The 20566-nt window shown below is 37.2% G+C and overlaps 2 protein-coding genes and 1 long non-coding RNA gene across 7 annotated transcripts in view; 2 read left to right on the plus strand and 1 right to left on the minus strand.

The window, feature by feature from the left end:
- arhgap6 (Rho GTPase activating protein 6) overlaps window positions 1-20566 on the plus strand; it is a 134932-nt gene that overhangs the window by 60086 nt on the left and 54280 nt on the right.
- LOC116408865 lies at window positions 457-4107 on the plus strand. The gene is made up of 2 exons (XR_004221344.1): window positions 457-657; window positions 2612-4107. It is a non-coding gene; the product is annotated as an uncharacterized LOC116408865 (long non-coding RNA).
- Window positions 3203-12812, minus strand: amelx (amelogenin X-linked). 3 transcript variants are annotated; one of them, XM_012956377.3, is made up of 7 exons: window positions 12609-12666; window positions 12329-12376; window positions 9934-10009; window positions 8874-8921; window positions 6489-6533; window positions 5132-5518; window positions 3203-3368 (listed from the first exon to the last, which is right to left on the minus strand). In XM_012956377.3, the coding sequence occupies exons 2-7, from the start codon at window positions 12355-12357 to the stop codon at window positions 3363-3365; spliced, it is 591 nt and encodes a 196-aa protein (XP_012811831.1). In that variant the 5' UTR covers window positions 12358-12376; window positions 12609-12666; the 3' UTR covers window positions 3203-3362.

A 20566-nucleotide genomic window follows, 5' to 3' on the forward strand; every position in this document is an offset into this window, starting at 1 on the left:
AGATATAGGATTAAATATAGATAATAGGAAGATATAAGCAGATATAGGAAGATTTAACCAATGGCAAGATTATTACCAGGTTATATTTGCTGAACAAATCAAAACATGGGCTCTGACATTGATATATTTCCAAAATAGTGATTGCAGTATCTTTAGTTTAAAATAGTAATAATTTACTTAACATCTTTATACAGTTGTTTTGGCACTTAAATGCCTTTGTTCCTAGTATACTTAAAGATGTTAAAGCATACAAAGTAAAGATGTAATTATTGTCTTACTCTGTCTCTGGACAATAATGGCATTGCATGTAAAAGTGGCTCTGAGGCACATCTTTCAGTTCAGTAGCTATCCAGTGATCAGAGTATTCTTTTTTTCAGTAAACAAGCAACGCGCTTCACCAGCGCTGCATTCCTCAGCCAGATGGAATCATCTCTGTCAAATGACATGGTATCCATACACAGCTGTTCCCAATATACTGCCTCTAAACATACTCATAGCCAGTAGGGTGCTGTGTACAGGACCATGTTATATTCATGAATTAGTAAATGTTTGATTTGCTACTGTTCTTCTGGTGATCATTTATTCTACAGCCATTTGTGGGCTATTGTAGCAAAAGGAAGAATGTGTCAGATGTGGACCTGAATAAAAGTGATGCAGGTTTGTGAAATCTTCCACATACATCATTGCTAACCATACATGTGACACTTTTTGGGTGTCTAACTAAAAAAAAAAATATTTATTGCTCTGACACCAAGATTCACTACAGGTAGAAAAAGATTAAAGACTATAGCTTGGTTTAAAATGAAATGAAAATTTCCCCCATGCTACTCAGTCTCATCTCATGTGATGTATAGGGGCTGCAAAATGTTCTTATTTATATATAATATTCATATAAACACCTGTATTGCAGTTAAAGGAAACTATACCTTAAGAATGAATGCATAACCTATATAATATTAAGTAGCCTATTGAAAGATCACACCAAACTGGTATATATAAATTTATATATCAGAAAATATTGCCCTTTTACATCCTTTGCCTTGAGCCATAATTTTGTGATGGTCTGTGTGCTTCCTCAGAGATCACCTGACAGGAAATAATGCAGCTCAGTAACAGGAAGAAGTGTGGGCATAAAGTGACTGATGTGACCTAAAATGATATATGTGCCCTTGGTTGTTTGAGTGCACTGTAAATCATATAATCCCAAAAAATGGCAATTTTCTATTTTTGTATTAACCAAATTAAAAATGCAGAAAAAAAATCCAAGAATTAGGCTATAATGGTGTAACTAGGCTATAGATGAAATAGATGTTTGGATGCAAGGAAAACAATGTCCATCTAATAACGCCATTGCTTATATTGCTTGTTAACTTTCCATGATGCTTTTACTGGAGGGTATATTGGGATGTTTATTGCAATTAGTAGCATCAAAACCACGCACTCGTGCACTTTTGAAGATAATTGTTTTATCATGGCTCAGCGTTTCTTTAGGCAGAACTTGTGTTCCATTACTGCTTTTTGTACAATAGCATAAACATATGACTTAGGTTAACATCTTACTCATATTATACAGTATGCACACCTGCTACCCACCACACATAGAAAGACCAGGTCAGACAATTTGTTATTATTCTTCTCTGTGTGTGGCCCCAGCCTCATCATTTTTTAAGGATAAAACGATGCAACGTTATTTAAATTAATCACAGTCGAAAATTTGGTTGACTGAAGAAACCAAATGGAACCTCACTCCTGTAGTGACTCAGTCACTTTCCCAATCAGCTGGCTAATTTTATTTATGCCATTGACAAATTAATTTTATGGGCAAATTGCAAAATATAGAGTTTTTTTTAACGCATGAAACGTTGGCTGAGGCAAGTACATTTTGTCAGTCATGGCAAATATATGTTTCTATATGATAGAACTGGACCTCAGCTAGACTTCATTTAAAATCATGAGATTCTTATTTATAGTATTGCACTGCATTCAAGTGTTCCAGGTTTATATTAATCTCTGACCTACCTGAAGTAAACAAAAATTTACCAAGTAAATAAAAATTGTGAAAATAGTGAAAATAGAGTTACAAGTCAGGCTAGGGCTACAATGGAAATGAAATTGCCTGATCCCATCCTATCAAATACTGGACTGTCTAGGGGGTGGGAGGGAGATTAGCCCTGCAGACGATCTCATTGCTGTAGGCTACCCCACAAGCCATTGTACTACAGCTGTCAAAAGATCACAGGGTTACTACTTATTAGTAATATGCAGTTTTTATCATGAATTAATGTTGCATTAAACAAACCATATCATTTCAATGTCCTGAAGAGAAGAAATTTGAATTTTTATTTTTATGTATATAATACAGGTATGAGATCTGTTATCCAGAAAGTTCCAAATTACGACAGGACCATCTTCTATAGAATCACACATAATTTAAATGTTTAAAAGTGATTTCCTTTTTCTCTGTAATAATAAAATTGTACTTTGTACTTAAGCCCAACTAAGATATAATTAATCTTACACAAAAGCAGGACTGGTTCTCTTTTTGTATAGATTTATTTTAGTTTTTTACATTTATTTAAATGAAGAAATTGTTTTTGTGTATATCATCTAGAGAAGCAACATTAATTCATATTTTGTGGATATCATATGAAGAAGAAGCCCTGATTTACATTTTATGGATATCACATGGAGAAGGATCACTTATTCACCTATTGTAAATATCATAAGAAGAAGAAGCACTAGTTCACATTTTGTGGATATATCAAATGGAGAAGGAACATTGCCATTCTGTGGATATATAGAAGAGGATCCATTTTGAATACAGAAAATGAACTTTGATTCACTCTTGTGTATACCTTTTGTGGAAAAGGAGTACATCAATGATGTCTACCAGGAGAACTTAAAAATTCCAGTGTTGGGAACTTATTAGAGCAATGCGATGAACATTTGGCCCTCCTTGGTCCTTCACAGGTGCTCAGTGAATAATGAGAATTTTACAGGAGAGACAGACCAGATCACTGGATAAAAGACATTTGGTGGGACAAATCTGTGTTCTTATGGAGAAAGAAGATTGATATTTATTTTGCATAAACCATACAAAGAAAGTAAATGATACTATTCTGGCCTTTCTTTGGAGGTAAGTTCCTGGTTTAGCAAGTTTAAAATAATTATCTGATTAGTAAGAAAGACAAGAAAATATTCAAAATGATTTAAGATGTTTATTACCTCATTTTTTTTTTTCTTTGGATTTTATTACAATGCAGTTAAGGTAGGCAAAAAATGGGAAAAAGTACAGTAACCAATACTCTGCAGTAGTGCAGGAAACTCTCGGAATAATCTTCCTTTCTAATATCCAAACACGTCTAATCCTATAAAAAAAGAGCAGAAAAAAAAGAAATGTTTAAGAAGAGACTGCTGCAGCTGCAGTTCATTTGTGAATGTTTTCTGAAACCACTGAAAAATATTTTCAAGTAAACAAGGCTCTGAATTCTTTAGGCAATGGAAAAGAATGAAAATAATGGTCCTACATCATGTTCAAAATCAAAGGGAAGAAAACTCATAAAGAGGATTAAGTATCAGTGCTGTGGTTAAAAAAAGTAATGTTAATCGGAAGCCACGAGGATGGCTGTAATACCTGTTGCATTTTCATGGCATTTACTGTTAAGAAAACAAACTTTCATCAGGAATACAAAGAATGATATAACAGCATTGTGCAGGAGGGCCTGAAATCATTTTAGACATTAAAAAACAAGTAATGTGGAACACAAAAAGTCATGATTACTTTTTGATAAGATATGTTGCCAGTGCATTTAATTGAAAAACCTGAAAACGCCTTGTGTGAGTGTTTAACCCTTTTCTGACTCACCAGCCTCCCCTACTCCTGTCCTATTGATTTTCACTTTCTATTTTACTGCTTCTGAAATAAGCTGGAGTAAATTTGTTTCTGTTAATAAACTAATTAGGCTTAGTAACCTTGACAAGATATCGGACCCACAAGGGCACCCTTTTGTAAAAAATTGTAATTATAGAAGGAATTTGCAATGCTGTTTGCAATTATAACCATCTATAGTATGAACTGGTTTGTGTTTCCCCTTTAACAAGACAAAATGTTAACATATAATCAGTAACTTATCATGCTTCTTGATTAAGTGACTAAATAAACATTTTCTCAGTGTCATGAGGAATACACATGTGATCTGAAAAGTTCTGCAGTGTGGGCGAATTTGCTGTTATTTCTTCGTCTCTTAAAATGTGTTTTTTTGAGAGACATTCTATTTCTGGATGAAAAAATAGAAACATATGTTGCAGAGTATATATGGTTCAGGCACAAGGTGGTTATCTGTGACTAGGGCTGATGCCACATGGAGCTGATTCTCGACCTAACAATAATCGCAGGCCGAGTATCAGCTACCCCACTGACATCAGCCTTCTTCTGTGATGGCACCCAAAGCCACTGCATTGTGCTGGGTGCAGACATGTAGGATTTTGGCACAGAAATGCATATTTACACATTTCGCCGCCAAAGTCCACTCCATGTGCCTGGATCTGGTCCTACACAGTGGCTCTGGTTGCAGGCACAGGACTGTGTGGCAGTAGCCTGAGAATGAAATATGTAATACAGGTATAGGATCTATGCAGAATGCTTGGGACCTGGTGTTTTTCGGATACAGGATCTTTACATAATTTGGATCTCCATACCTTAAAGGGGCGGTTCACCTTTAAGTTAACTTTTAATATGTTATATAGAATGGCCAATTCTAAGCAACTTTTCAATTGGTTTTCATTTTTGTATATTGTATGGTTTTTTAATTATTTACCTTCTTCTTTGCCACTTTCCAGCTTTCAAATGGGGATCACTGACCCCAGCAGCTTAACTAAGATTGAGTATAGGCACTGATTTATTATTACAGGTTAGAGTTCACGACATATGGAAGGCTGGAAGTTTGACAGTCTGACCTAGTTCATTTTTCTGTTTCACTGCTATGCTATAGTTTTTTTGAAAAATTTAAATGCAGTTCTGGTTATGTTATGTGACCTTTCCACATATGAGAGTACTTCTGTTTTGTTGTGCTTCTTTAATTTACAAAGTACCACACTTAAGCTTTACATGTTGTAATTAAAATATATATACCAGTTCCTCTTGGTTAGTATTTCCTGCTGCTTGCCATGGTTCCTGTGGTCTTTCTTCAAAAAGTGGTGGCAAGGGCTGTAAAGGGAACATGGGATGCCCATTCTTGTTCTCATGATCAGGTTTGAATGGCTCCAAAGGTTGAGTATTTGCTGAATCAGGATTTGACAGATATGTGGGCTTGAGTTGATGTGTATGTTGGGGTGTCAGAGGAATTACAGGATGAGGAACGGGTACAACTGGCTGTTGAGGTATTAGGAATGGGTGATGGGGTGGCAGTTTTGGAACTACATGCTGGCTTGGGTGCTGTTGCTGAGGCATCATAGGAGGAGCTGGTACCACTGGGTTCTGAAGCCAACCAGACATGGGTTCATAGCCATAATTTGGATACTGGGAAAACATGTAAACATGGAATTTAGATTTTCTTTTGTTGCTATAGGGCTGATCATTAAATTGTGATGCTAATTACACTGGTTTCAGAGCTGCCATGTAATGAGAATCTGAATAAATTATGAATCAGCCTTACATTGTGAGATTTATATTATATATATACAGTATATTGTGAGTTGGTCCCTAAGCTCAGTAAGATACAGCAGCACAGAGCATGCACAATGAATCAGCAGAAAAGAAGATGGGGAACTACTGGGGCATTTTTGGAGACACAGATCTTCCCTTCTAAAGGGCTGTGGATGCCTTGGGCTGGTACAGAAGTCCAAAACATAATGTACAACATTTCTAGCCTACTTGTTTAGTTAGACTTTAATACTCCTTTAAAAGAATATGTAAACACACAGCTTAACTGCAGATCACAGATATTGCACATACTTTAAAAGACAATCTAGAATGTAGCAATGTTTTAGAACATTTTATTAAAGAGGTGGGTCACCTTTAAGTTAACTTTTAGTATGTTATAGAATAGCCAATTCTAAGCAACTTTTCAACTGGTCTTCATTAATTATTTGTTATAGTTTTTTATTTGCCTTCTTCTAACTCTTTCCATTTTTTTAAATGGGGGTCATAGAGCAGGGACAAAACTATGGCTCTGTGAAGCTACAGTTTTATTGGTATTGTTACTTTTTGTAACTTTCTTTTCTATTCTTAACCAGTCTCTTATCCAAACTACTCCCTGTTTGCTTAGGACCCTAGTAACCAAATAGCTGCTCAAACTCCAAACTGGAGAGCTCCTAAACTGAAAATGAAATAACTAAAACCACAAATAATAAAAAATGAAGATCAGTTGCAGATTGTCTCAGAATATCACTCTCTACATCATCATCAGAATGCAGACTTTTTCTTTTTAGAAGTTTTTCCTTTAGAATGGGAAATGGCTGTTATCAGCATGTTACTGCCTAATTCTTACCTGATGTTTCATCATAGACTGGTACCACTTTAAAGGTGATAAAATCTTAGAGAAAAAAACAAAAAATTATTCATGATTGTTATACAGTATGCATTTGTTGATTTGCCTCAGAATGGCTTGTTATTTAAAGGAGAAGGAACGTTAAAAAGCTTTATCATAAAGGTCTATATAAATACAGCTATAAACACTCACATAAAAGCTGCACTGAGTCCAAAAGAAACACAGGAATTCTTGTTTCCTTTTTTGTAGACATGTTCTTCAGTATCTGACTTCCTCTCAGAAAAATCCTTCATTCCCAGGGCCAGAGTCTGCCCAGCTCTTTCCTCTCTCCCTTCTCCTGCTCCCCCCTCCCATAAGAATTTATAAAACTTACTCCCTCTCCCTTAGGAATGTGTAATCTGAGCTACCAGGGGCTAGAGCTACAGCAGGAAGCTACAACGACCAAGCTAAAATGGCAGCTGCAATCTTAAACCGAGGGTGCTTCTAGGGTTCTTTACTCGGGTATTATAAAGCTTTCTGCTTTCTAGGTGGCACTAATGTGGCTAATCTATTGGCAGTAAAATGCCAAAATGACTTTCTTTCTCTTTTAAAGAGGATTTACATTTCCCAGAAACGAACTGATGTAAAATTTTTCAGAGTGGTCATCTGAGTACTTTTGCAATTTCCATTCATCTTATGCCTGAAAGGGTTTTAGACTGCTAGTAAAAACGATACATTCAGAATGAATGCTTAACCAACACATCTTTTACCTTGAGCCACTGTTTTGTGAAGGTACTGTTATGTGAAGGTAACCCCCCACCACATATATACTTCACAACATATTAAACATTGAAGCAAACTTTCCAACCTAATGCTCACAACTAGCCACTGACGGTTGCTTTTATGGAGATCCCCTGTACCCCCATCTTGGCAATCCTGAGGCTAACCTGTTTCCTTTACCTTTTCCTCTTTTCACAGCGGCTAATATCTGCTACCCCTAGTCTCAGCTCCAAACAACTTCTGCCATCACTTTAATCCCTTTCTCTCTGTCTTTACTGCCCTCCTTGCCTGGCTGTGACTAAATAACCTGCTCATAACTGTTAGGGAGGGTGGGCGGAGCTGCAAAGCCAAAATGGCTCAGAAGCCTGCTTGTTCCACCCCCTTAAATCCTCACCTTCTCTTCTCACCGATCTGCACACTCCTACAATTCCCATAAACCCCCACTATATCCTGGGGTCCACTTCCTTGCCCTATCCTAGTCCATGAATTGTCTGATGTAATCTAACATGTTTGTGCGCTCTTCTTTTGTGTGTAAGCACAGTGTGTCATTTGAGCCCCTGGTACAGATATGGGATCCATTTTCTGAAAACCTGTTAACCAGAAAGTTCCGAACTATGTGAAGGCCATTTCCTATAAACTCCATTATAAGCAAATAATTTTAATTTTTAAAAATGATTTCCCTTTTCTCTGCAATAACAAAACAAATCCTATTGGGTTTAATTAATTAATGTTGGAAATATGTTTTAGTTGGTCCCAAGACCCAAACATTCTGCATAGCAGGTCCCATACCTGTACTTAAAATTGCAGTTTTTCTATTTACAAATATTCAGTGGCACATACTAGCAGAAAAGTATATTTTTATGAAAATAATTTATTTAGATGAAGCAGGGTTTTACAAATAGGATGTTTTATATAATATTGTTTTTGAGATGTATAGTTTTCTATATATTTATTTTTTTTGAAGAGTTTCTGTGCACTTCCTGTATTTAGTCAAAAGATTGGCATTAGCTGTCTAAAAACAGAAATATCTCACAGACAGCAAAAATAGAAAATTTATGGAAATTTAAAAAGTTCTTATAAAAGAACCCTCAGTAAGGTAGGTTACATCAGTTTATTTTTTGGTTTAGACCCCCTTTGAGAGGAAATTCACCTTTAAATTTACTTTAATATTCCTATTTATTAAGATGTATTTACAAAAGGGGGCAAGTTGCAAGCTGCAAGAAAATGGTCGCAAACCAGGTACACGCATGTAAAAGGTTGCAAGTGTATTGCAGGAATTCTTCCATTTCTTTTGCCACTAATTTTATCAAGTTAATAACTGATAATGCACAAAAGTCCATATTTTTCAAAATTAACTACTTAAATATAAATATGGTACCCATTTCCAAAGCCATAAGGGACGTGTCTGCCTGCCAGGCAGCCCAGTAAACAAACAAAGGCAAAACACAAATATGCAATAGGAAGTTGCCAAGGCAATCCTGTGGGTGTTCTACTAAAGAAACACAATATATGATTCTGAGCAAGGACGTTAAGATACCTGACAATGAATGAATGGGGATGTGAGAGCTAAAAAAGGTCAGCGATAGAGAGTGAAGTGGGGGAGAGAAATAGGCATGCGTGACATACCTCATAACTGAAGTTCACATACCCAGGATGCTGTGGGTGAGGTGGAAGCTGCAAATTCATGTACATAATTAACGAATATTGAATACATTTAAAAAAGTTGATTTGGAACAGAAATGTACAGTTTCCTCCTAAATCTCGTTGTTTACTATGTGACAATGACAATAAAGATATATTCTAATTCTACTCTAGTAGAGTATAAATAAAAATAGATCAAGTAAATATTATTGGTTACAGTAAATGCAACCAAAAGCATACATACACAGTTTATATGGCTTCATGCTCTACATTTCTATCTATATTCTATATACACTTAGATTGTAAGCTCTACGGGGCAGGGAACTCCTACTGTGTCTCATACCACATGGTACTTACCCCCTGTGTATTTATACTTATTTATTGTATTTATTATAACACTTGTCCTCCCTGTGTGTAATTTTGTATATTGTAAGATTGTACAGCGCTGCGTACCCTTGTGGCGCTTTATAAATAAAGTTATACATACATACATACATACATATTTTTTACAATGTGACGTCTTACCTTACATTTTTATTCTTCTTTTACCTTGTATGGCTTTCTAGGTATACATGTTTTTTTTTTATACATCTAAATTTGCATTAAAATTTAAGGGCGTGAACCTTTCATTCTACTCTTGTTTTCTGCTATCTTAGTAACCCTTATATATTTATCATCAAGCTAAACATCAAGAATGGAAACTTTCTTGTTTCTTATTTTTTTTTTTTTTTGCAGCCCAGAGGCTAGAATTTGGCAGCTGCTGTTCCACCTCATTAAACAGGCTGACTAGCTGTCATCATACAAATAGCACAACATCAGTAAAGATTATTACAACAGATTATGCCACTTTCTTTTTTTTTTTTCTTGGAGAAAACCTTTTTTACATGTTGGAATAAAAATGTTTTAAAGGCATTAGTGCATAGATGAAATCCTCCTGCACATTATTTTTACTGTATAGAATCTACAAATCTACATCCTTTGCAATAATGTATATTGCATTTTGTATATTCCCAAATAATCAATTAGCAAAATTGTGAATACTTACAGGAACAGAAAACGCTGCTCCAGTGAGAGCTGTCAGCATAACCCATAGCCTCATTGTCTTGGTCAGCTGGTTTATCCTTAGAAAAAAACACAGTAGTATATATATAATTTTTTTAAAGAGATGTAAGAATCAATATTTGAATCAACTCTACATTTCTAAAACAAAACACATACAGAACCTTTAAACCCTTTAACTTCAAAGAAAATAATAATAACAGCTTTAATATTGTTAAAGTAAATATGTAGCCTGTTATTTGTTTTATTAACTGAGGAGTAGCAACCGAGAAGTAGGAGGACAGGTGATTGGTAGCCCTACTGAAAGAATAATGCTTACTTATGTCACATTACTATACTTCGAAAGTTCTGTGTGAATTAGTTTTTTGGTAAAATGGTAGAATTGGTAAAAGGTCCTGACTACTGTTGTATTGTATTTGGACATGAACATATCACCCTCTCAATACAGTCCCTTATTATTTCATTACTGCAAAGTATTGCAACATAGATTTTTTTGTGGTAGACTTCAAAATGAATTGCTGATTGCTTAGGGCTCTGGCACAAGGGGAGATTAGTCGCCCGCGACAAATCTCCCTTGTCACGGGCGACTAATCTCTCCAAACTACCATCCCCTCGCGAGGCATTTTTGGCGATTTGCCGAAATCGTCTGCGCAGCGTGTGCCATCCCACCGGCGACTTACATTTTCGCCGGTGGGATGGTAGGGAGATTTGTTGCGGGCGACTTTTTTGCATTTTCCATCGCAAAATTATGTTGGTATTTTCTATTCTGTCTGTACACAGGCAATGTGTACTTTACACATGTTGAATGTCTTGCTAGACTAACAATATACTGTTTATCCCTTCACTCAATCTCCAAAAGGGTAAAATGCTGTGGATTTCTGACAGGCTTTCTGACAAGTGCTTTTATGTAGGCCATGCAACTCCTCCTTAACAAATACTCTCAAATGTTTTATTGGGCTTAGAATATCCCACAACAAGCAGTGTATTTTAATTGATCTGTAGAGCTCATCAAGTGAGTCCAACAAATGCTCAGTAGAGGATTATTCACCCATGGCTTATGCATTTTGCACCTATAGTCATAAATAAGCCCCCTAGTTACATTTATGTAACTAGAAGTTTTACTGTAACGTAACAACAAAAGTTTAGAGAAGTCTATTTAAAATTACTATTATTTCACTAAATGGAGGCATGTGGAATAGAGAAGGTGGTGAAGAATGCAAGAGAAACAAGTGACTGAGGTCAAGTGTGGATAATGCCAGTACTCCTGGTTACGTGAAAAGCTGCTTTCTTCTGTGCAAATAACACAACTCCAAAACATGTACTGAACCGTCTCTTGTCAAAATACAGTGTAGTACAGTCTGTGTCTGCAAGTCATATTAAATGCATAAATCCAATTTAAAAGAAGATGAAAATGTTAATCACAGGGGTTGCCAATTTATTACGCACCCCCCAGTGATTATGGTCCCTATCCTTAGACCCTGGGGCATGTGTCTCTTAGCATTAAAAAACACACTGGCCCAGGGTATTCTTTTAAATTAGCATTAGTGGAGAAATAGAACCAGCTTGCCAATGTAGTGGTTTATTTTTTATTTTGAAGGGGAACTGCGGCTTCCAAACTAAAATTTGTTAAAGAGCTTCCCTAAAACACAGGAACCCCTAAAATACCTATTACTGTAATCTGCTCCTTCAAAAAGTATGAATAAATACTATTTGTATATGCTGAAATCCAGCTGCAAAACAGTTCCTCTCTTTCTGTGTCATTTAAAAACTTGGCAGGGGTGGAGAAACTAAAACATTGATGTTTCAAATTGTAACAACTTCTTCACAGTTTACAAACAGCATGCAGAAACGACATACCCCACATTGCATTGCACTGTTTTGTACCTTTCCTTTATTGGCATCCCATGTGCAGGGATTTGTGGGTTTTGGAGGATGCAGGCTGAAGGCAGGCTGAGGACCGTCGACTACTGTTTTATTTTATTTGAGTCCGCTAGATCAGCAGGAGAATGGGGGCCAGGTATAGATAACTGTTCCAAACCATATTATTACATTACAAATTATGGAAAGGCAGCATATTTTTTAATTCATGTATATTGCAAAGTTGCTTGAAATTATGTTTGCTTTTCAAAAAGCTAAAGTTGTGTTTGAGTGGAGTTCCCCTTTAAAGCTTTAATTTCAAGGGTAGTGAGGAAAGCGCATCCATTCAGTTCTTTTTGGTTGCTTTGGAATAGTGAGTTCCCTTAACAGCAAAGCAAAACAAGTAGGAAATACAGAGGGGAAGGCTTAAGTGTTAAATTAGTAAGAAAGAAAACACTGGCATGCAGTTGTTCTTATTGGACTGATTCCCCGTTGTTGCTGAGTATTGTAAATAATGTTCTTACCTTTGGCTGAACTGGTTACTGTAGAGCATGTGGAAGGTATGCAAGTCCCTGGAAGCATAACATTTAAATCATTCTGTGACTCTCATGCAGCCAATCACCATTCAGTGGAGAAAATGCAAGGGTGTAAGATGTCAGCATATTTACTATCAAATTAAGCTAAAATGCTATGTTTTGTCACGATTACTTTAAATAATATGCCTCTCTTAAATAGCATGTGCCATTACTGTAAGGAAAAACAAAAACTGCAAGTCAGACAACCTGCACCCAGTGATTTACTCACCTCCCAGCGTGGATTTGCTAACATGGCGTAGTTACACTTGCCAGATAATATGTTTCCATTTATATTGGAAAAACAGGAAGCTGTAACCAAATCAGGAAGTATTGCAAAATATATGACTTAATAGCTAAGTTGTTATAAAAGTCAGCCTTTCCCATATGAGCATTTTCTTAAAGATAAATTTTATAGGGCTCATTGGGTCCATGCAGGGAACATTTGGGACTGGAAGCTGCCTTTTGCATGGCGGGGGGGTTGCTGTTCTTAATGCCTGTGTTTGGGCGGCAGTAAGTATAGGACTCTTTTGCACTCGCTGCCCTCTGCTGCTGATATATTATTCAGCTCTAGAAAGTGCTGTCAGCTTTGCATACATAACTGTTTTGTGCTCCATGTTTTCAAGTAGACAAGCTGTTAGCCCTCCAAATTTCAGAATTTCAGGAGATACAATTCCTAGCAGCCTTCAGGGTGATTTATCACTTAGTTCCTAGGAACTGGTAGAGTAATATTGTTGTGCTTAATAAATACAGTATATAAGCCGCTAACCATGTATGGGGCCTGTTTCGCAAAAATAGGCACAGCTTGTACTTAACAGTGAACGGGTGACTTATGGGCTAGACATATATGCACACTTACATACCCTTCACTTGCTTGTGTTCGAGTGGTGCAGTTTTTGCGCCTAGCATTATCCGTAGAGTCTTTAATTTGGTCGTCACCTTTTATGTCATCGTTCATTAATCCTTCATCCTAATTAATTACAGTACTTTGTTTTCTTGCTGTGTTTTACTTTCCTTTTTGGGTTATGCTGTTTTGTAAGTGAAATAGGCTACCACAAAACACTTAGAATTGCATCTTTGGAAAATGTATGACATTTGATGTTGTTATGGCATACATGTTTGTTGCCTTAAAATGCGAATGTCCTTTTTTGAGATAAAAACTTCCTGCATGTGCCAAAACCACAGTAATTAACAACATTTTTCTTTTAAGAAATCAACCAGTCAAAAGCAGTGCTTATTGACAGAGTGCCACTATGAGCAGTGCTATAACTGCCATTGATATCAATGGTATCCCCAGTGGTTGTACCCATATGGAGCAACACTGCACGAAAACTGCTCCATATTCAATGTAATTAATTTTGCCCATTGCGCTAGTTAGATTTAATAACATACTTCAGTGCCATAGTTTTACATTTTAAGTAGCACAAAGTAGATTTCTCTTTAACCTTTATAAAGTAGTGTAAAAGGAAATATAATCCAACTGTTTTTTGCAGCTCTGTCGAACCTTTCCTCAGAATACCTGAGACACATGGATAATATTACCAAATCTGCAGTTCTATTCAGCTGGAGGAGATGTTTTTACTTGGTTGTGTAAGGTAACCTAAATCCTCTGCTGGGAAATGGCAGAATTTTGTAGCAGGACCTTATGCGTCATGGTATGGTAAATTGTTCTTAAATAGGATCAAGCTTAGCCAGACACCATCTTTTCAAATACAGCTTACTAGCAATTCCCAGAGGCATAACAGTAGAACAAACAGCCTGGGTCAGTCAGGGTCCAGCATTGTATATGGTCCACAAGATATTCAAGATATAGGAAACATTTAATATGGCCTTAATAATGGCCTTACCAAGGGGCCACTAGCAATTTACCTAACCATTCACTGGAAATCTGAAGCTAATCTACATCAGTACTGTTCAGCTCAACATCAGCCTTCTAACTATTGCTGAACCACAATTTCTGCCATCTTTGTTCATGATGGGTGGTTTTAGCTTAGCCACGTGTATTACTAGAATTCTGCATATAGTCGCTGTTTTGTCTGGATATATTTTTTGTCAAAGAACTACAGGCCAGAGGAAAATACTTCTACCAAAGAACTAGGCCAGCCAGTAAGTTTTTATGTCATTCATCGTACTATAACTCTGCATATAAATCACATTGTAGCCACAATTAGTAGATAAAGTTTTTCATTCCCCTTTTAAGAGTTCACCACACATTTCCTCTTACATAGCTCTGGAAATACTAGTTGCAAGAATGATGGATAGTATTTTAGGTGATCTGTTTAAAGAATGTGGAGGTGGAGTAAATGAAGTGCAGAGTGATTATTTTAGTACAAAGTGAACCCATTTCACTGATTCCAGCTGATATTTTCTCTTTTATGCACCTGGAGCAATCACTTCGCACTTTATTTTCCAGTTATTTTATTTCCAATAATAATACACTTGAATTACTTAAACTTCAATATGATTCATCCCCCCCCCCCCCCAAATATGTTTTTGACCAATTAGCTAGCAGTGTATGAGAAGGGAAAGTGATAAGCCTTGTTCAAAACTTATCTCTTCAAACTTGCATTTATTTTATATGTGCTTTTCTGCAACTCAATGCCTTTAAAACAGGGGTCTCAAACTAGCGGCCCGGGGGCCATTTGCGGCCCTCGGTACAATATTTTGTGGCCCGCACCAACGCCTTCTCAAAAGCAATGAATGGATCACGATTTTCATTGCGATTCAAGGGATAATGCAAGGCACAGCGGGCGGGAGCTGCTGATTGCGGAAATGACGTTATGCCATCATAACAGTTATTATGGGAAGACGTTCTGTGTGCACAATTAGCTGCTAAGGAGCTAATTGTGCACACAGAACGTCTTCCCATAATAACTGTTATGATGGCATAACGTCATTTCCGCAATCAGCAGCTCCCGCCTGCCGTGCCTTGCATTATCCCTTGAAAGCCAATTTTTTGTGAAATCCCTTATGCGGCCCAGCCTCATCCTGACTTTGCCTCCTGCGGCCCCCAGGTAAATTGAGTTTGAGCCCCCTGCTTTAAAACATCATTTACCCTTACAGGAAAGTCTCAATCATTTGCATTCCTACAATCTTAGTTATATTGTTGTTAGTCCGTGAGTACTCAGGGGCGGGACAAGCCGACAGAGTGCCATAGGCAAGCTGGCTGGCCACCTCACCCCTGCACACCACCCTGCATGTGTGAGTGAAGAAGCGTGCATATGGGAACATCACAGGGGGGGGTCGGCTGCTGCCCTAGACAAGCAGCAGGGGCAAGAAAGGGCATACTAGGGGTAGGCAGGAGTGGTACCTGCCTGGCACTCCCCATCGTTGCACCCTAGGCAGTTGCCTCTTCTGCCTACCCCTAGTTCTGCCAATGTATGTATTGTCAACATCCATAATTTCCTCCTGAGTAATTTATGAAAGGAGACTTCGGTACTGTTTTGTTTGATGCTTGTTGCTGACACTCAGTGCAGAATGAGGTCCAATAGTAAACACAGCAGAACCAAACTGAATAGAAAAATAATATTACAGAGACTTAGTAAGAGACACATTAATATAATTTTATTTATATAGAGCCAACATATTCTGCTGCACTTTACAGACAACATCAGTGTGTGGGCACATTTCAGGTGGCTATTTTTTGCATTTGGAAGAGTTTTGCACCTGCAATATAAAGGTGAAGGCTCCACAACTGTGCATGTCATAGCATGACTATGGCTTGCTGATCTTGCCAGCTAAAAACCACTAACAACTAATATACAGCATGTGTTTCCCCGCACACCTCCCCTCATTTTACTTTGCTTTGCACAAAGCTAAACTCAGTTCTAGTGCATACCTGTGGTTACTTGGCTGGAAAGAGCACAAGTCCTGAAAAGTACTTCTATCTTTCTGTCGGTCTTTTAGCAAGTCCTTGTCTAGACTGCAGCTGTAAATAATAATAATGATTGGAGGTTGTTTTCTCTCTTAACAATGCCGCCTATGCCACCCTGGAGGTAGACATAGCATTATAAATTGGCTCTTTAATGTTTATAGCCTTAAGTTGTAACATAATGAGGGAAGATCAGGCTGGAAGCTAAAGAGTATTGGAAAACAGGGATGATGAACATTATCCTTATCCTACAAAAGTTGGTCCTGGGCCTAATGACTTAGGAATCCAGGGTCACTGAACTTGCTGGTAACGTTGCTTTGCCCTTTTGTTATGTAGAAAGAAGGCAACCTTTTTATATCTCTTGCACTGACATGAAAAACAAAACACCTTAAAAGAATATTGTACCAACCAATTCAAGATGCTAAAGGATAATAATAATGAAAGATGCATTATTTGCTACAGGTCTAGTCACTTATAGCAGTCAATCAGCAGGAAAAATTTACTGGTTAACACTTTAAAAGCAAACTTCATATTGGCTTCTGTGGGTTACTGCACCTGGGACATGTTTAGTGGTTATACCTTTAAATAAAGAAATAATTCCTCCATTCCTTCCATTCCATGATGATATGCCAGAAATGAAATCATTGCTCCTCCCACAAGACTAAATACAAATATGCAATTAAATATTGTTCAGTGCAGGGTATCTTTTATAAACACACTATTTTATTAAACAGGTACACAGTTGATGACTGCAAATCCTACTTATAAACAAATTAATTTTGTCCTTTATGTTTACAGTTTGTTCTGAATGTGGCGCAGCTTTGGGGATTTTAGTCTGTGCCATTTATCAGAGGGTATTTCAAAGGGTGACTACCATATAAAGCAGTTGTGTTAAGGACCTGTCTGGTGAATGGAGACCCTTCTGTCTGGTGATGGAAACCCTTTCTTCCATGCTTCTCAGGAGTGTCCTAAACATTTCAAAAGGAAAGGGGAACTGCCACCGTCTACCTTAGTGAAGCCGTGGTCAAATCTTCCTGTGTGCCATAAGTCTTAAGTAAGCAAAGGTAAAAAGGTAACCTTTGCGTTATGTAAATGGGAGCTTAGAGCAGTAAAAAAAATGAAAAACATTGATTTTATGTACTGTATAATAGTGGGATATTTTCTATAATTGTAGAAATTATAAAATAATATGTTAGCCTGGTCAAGTTTCCTCTTATAATATACATAACAAAAATATAACACTGTGTGTATCATGCACAAGATCAGTTTGGTTATGATAGAATCCTGATTCCTTTCCCCATATTTATTCAAGTAGCAAAGTAATTTATATTCAGTTGCATTATGCAGGATTATGCCCGAACTAAATTAGAGTAAAAAGTTTTTTGTACCCTAAATTAGCTTTTTTTTGTGCCCAGTATCACTTCAATCACATTGCATTCAAAACTGTGGGTGAACAGTGGGTGGATTGAGTAGGTACATTTTTTCTGCTATGCCTTGAGAATTGCACCCCTTTGACAATCATACTTGCTAGAATGGTGACTTCCTGGGGGCAAGTGTAATGTTTATGGTTCATGCAGGTAGTTGAAACAGTGTTTAATTCCCTCCTCCCCTGGTCTAAATTACTTATTTTTTCAGTGATTGGAAACACTTATCTGCCAAACAGCATGACTGGGTTGTGTGCAGCAGGAAAATGTGTTATGTTGAAGATGCACACTGATAAATGTTTATATTTCTAAAAGTATAACAAAAATTAAATAACTGGCTCAAAGAAAATTTGGGTGCATATTTATAGCTATAATTTAGCAGTAAATATGTTTTAACCAACCTTTATCTTGTATTACATGACTTTATTGCTTGTCAGAACTGTATACAATTTAGGCGCCGGACAGTCTATTATTGGAGTCTGTTAGATTTTTTCATTGGGCAAGATGCAGTGCATATTTTTATATACGAGCACGGAACTCTATTTTTTAAAATCAGGATTCTTGTGTTCACTATTTTTATGCCATTTATACAGAGATTTCTCTTTTTCTTCTGAATGAATAATTTGTCTTGGAACTGACATTTATTGTTTCGAGTGAGAGCCAGAAAACTATCTGCAATGGTAATGCCAAACATAATATGTAGAATGGTGGTGAGAATCCTTTTGCTTCTTCCCCCCCTCTATTTAATCTTACACACTCGTTGTGTAGCCATCTTGAAAGAAATGGAGATGTCCAACATGCTCATACTACACAGTGTGATAATTTCCGGCACACAGAGGCGATTTTTGGACATTACATTCTTGACAATAATATGAAATTCTTCAAAACTGAAACAGGATCAGACTGTTCTGCCAGAGTACCAGAGTATTTCCTTGTGGGCTCCAGCCAAGGACAATTGTCATTAAGTTTTTATTTCTACTGTAGGCCTATAGTAATATTTATTGCTATCTGTATCTAATTGCTGTGATTGTGGGCCCTGAATGTCAAATTCTCTGGTTCCAAGCTGACACTGAACAGAATCAATCTATTATGCGCTGAATCTGCCATTCATTTGAAATGTTAATAACTGGATGGTGTTAATGCAGTTTTCATAAAAAGCACTTGAGTTAGCACTCTTTAGTACATAAAGATCTATATTTGCACATGGAGCAGTACAGTCTTTCATAAACTGGATTTCAGCTTAGTTACATACAATTGATATAGGAGTTTGCATTGTTCATGTGTTGCTTTTTTTCTTTTCATCTTTATAATACGCCCTGTTTGTTTCACAGCTGAAAAGCTTTTGTGGAGCAGCATTAGTGGTCCATTCTCTCTTATAATTAGATAATTAATGGGGAAAAGTACAAAGATAAAATCCTTTTGAAAAGAAAAAAAAATAAAAGGCTTGTATCTCAAAATAGGCCCTACAGTTCAGTGATCCACTTTTAATTAGGAATGAAAATTATAGCTAGGATGGGGTTTGCTTCCATGAACAAAAGCTGGTTTTGGTATAATAAGAAATTAAGCTTTTTTTGTTTGTTTCATTAGGTTGTTTACATAGTCTATATATAACCTGTTTTTCACATTTAGTGACTTCCTAGTATTCTTCCTAGTATTCTGATAATAGAGATCTGTAGCATCCATTTAAGCTCAGTAAGGGTTAAATAAAAACCTCTTTGTAGCGACAAAGTACGTCCCCAAAGAATGAAACAATAAAATGAAAACAACTTTCTTCTTTAAACAGCGCATGAATTTACTCTCTATTAATAGGAAACCGCAGCTAAAGGAAGTACACAGGAAGCTCCACAGGAACAGATACCAGTATTATAGTATTAATATTGTTATTATTATCAACACCACAGTTGTCTACATTTTATAAGAGAAACTATATTATAATGTCTTTCTTTCAATCTTGATAAACGCACAGAAACTGCATTGTGTGATGTATATCATGCTCAGCATGCTCTCTTTCTTTAGTTATGTTCCTGCCAATGTTGCAGTTACAATAAAACATTTATGTTGAGATACCTAGGTATGCAGGCCTGATATGTATCATGGAAGGTCATCTATAACAGATATGAGGGGCTATTTACTTGACCTGGGACGTGCAAAAAGAAGTGCAAAAGCGCTACGGTTCAAAGAGCACGTCTATCCAGTTCCAGGTGCAGATCACAGCATTTACAGCTGCAAGGCCATAGGTCAGGCTGTAGGTAAAGGGCACCAATGTGGTCTGTGTACACTGGCCTAACTTGTGCTGGGATGTGCAGGGGACGGGAGGTGGGACATCTGCATGCCTCCCCCTGCCTGAGCCTCGTGAATAAAAGTTGTTGTTTGGGATGGCTGCATGCCTACTCTCGGCGGATCTTAATAAATACAGGTCATTGTTGGTGACACATGCTTATAGGCTGCAGATTTGGGTTTCATTGACTTGTGCACCTTATTGGTCAGTTGGTTTCTGTGCATTGTTAGAACTGGTTGAAACTTTACCACTTAAGGTGGCCATACACGAGGCGATTTCGCTCGTTGTGCGATGAACGATTATATCGACAAACGATCGTATGGCGATCGAGTTCCCATACGATATGCCATCCACAGGCAACGATAATTCGGGAAAGATTTTGTCGCATCATTATCGTAAAATACCTACGATCGTACATCTACGTACGATCGATGTCGTTGACTTCTGCTGCTGGCAATCGTGACATGCGCAGAGAACAATCGTTGAAAGACAAATGTCTGACACTCACACCAACTGGCAGATTTTATCGTTAAACGACCAAAATTTTTAAACCTGGCCGATCGATTTTGGGGACGATAATGTCGGCTTGTTTAGTGGGCCGACGATCGTTCGTACAC

Source organism: Xenopus tropicalis, chromosome 2 (assembly GCF_000004195.4).
Source record: "Xenopus tropicalis strain Nigerian chromosome 2, UCB_Xtro_10.0, whole genome shotgun sequence".
NCBI classification, from domain to species: domain Eukaryota; kingdom Metazoa; phylum Chordata; class Amphibia; order Anura; family Pipidae; genus Xenopus; species Xenopus tropicalis.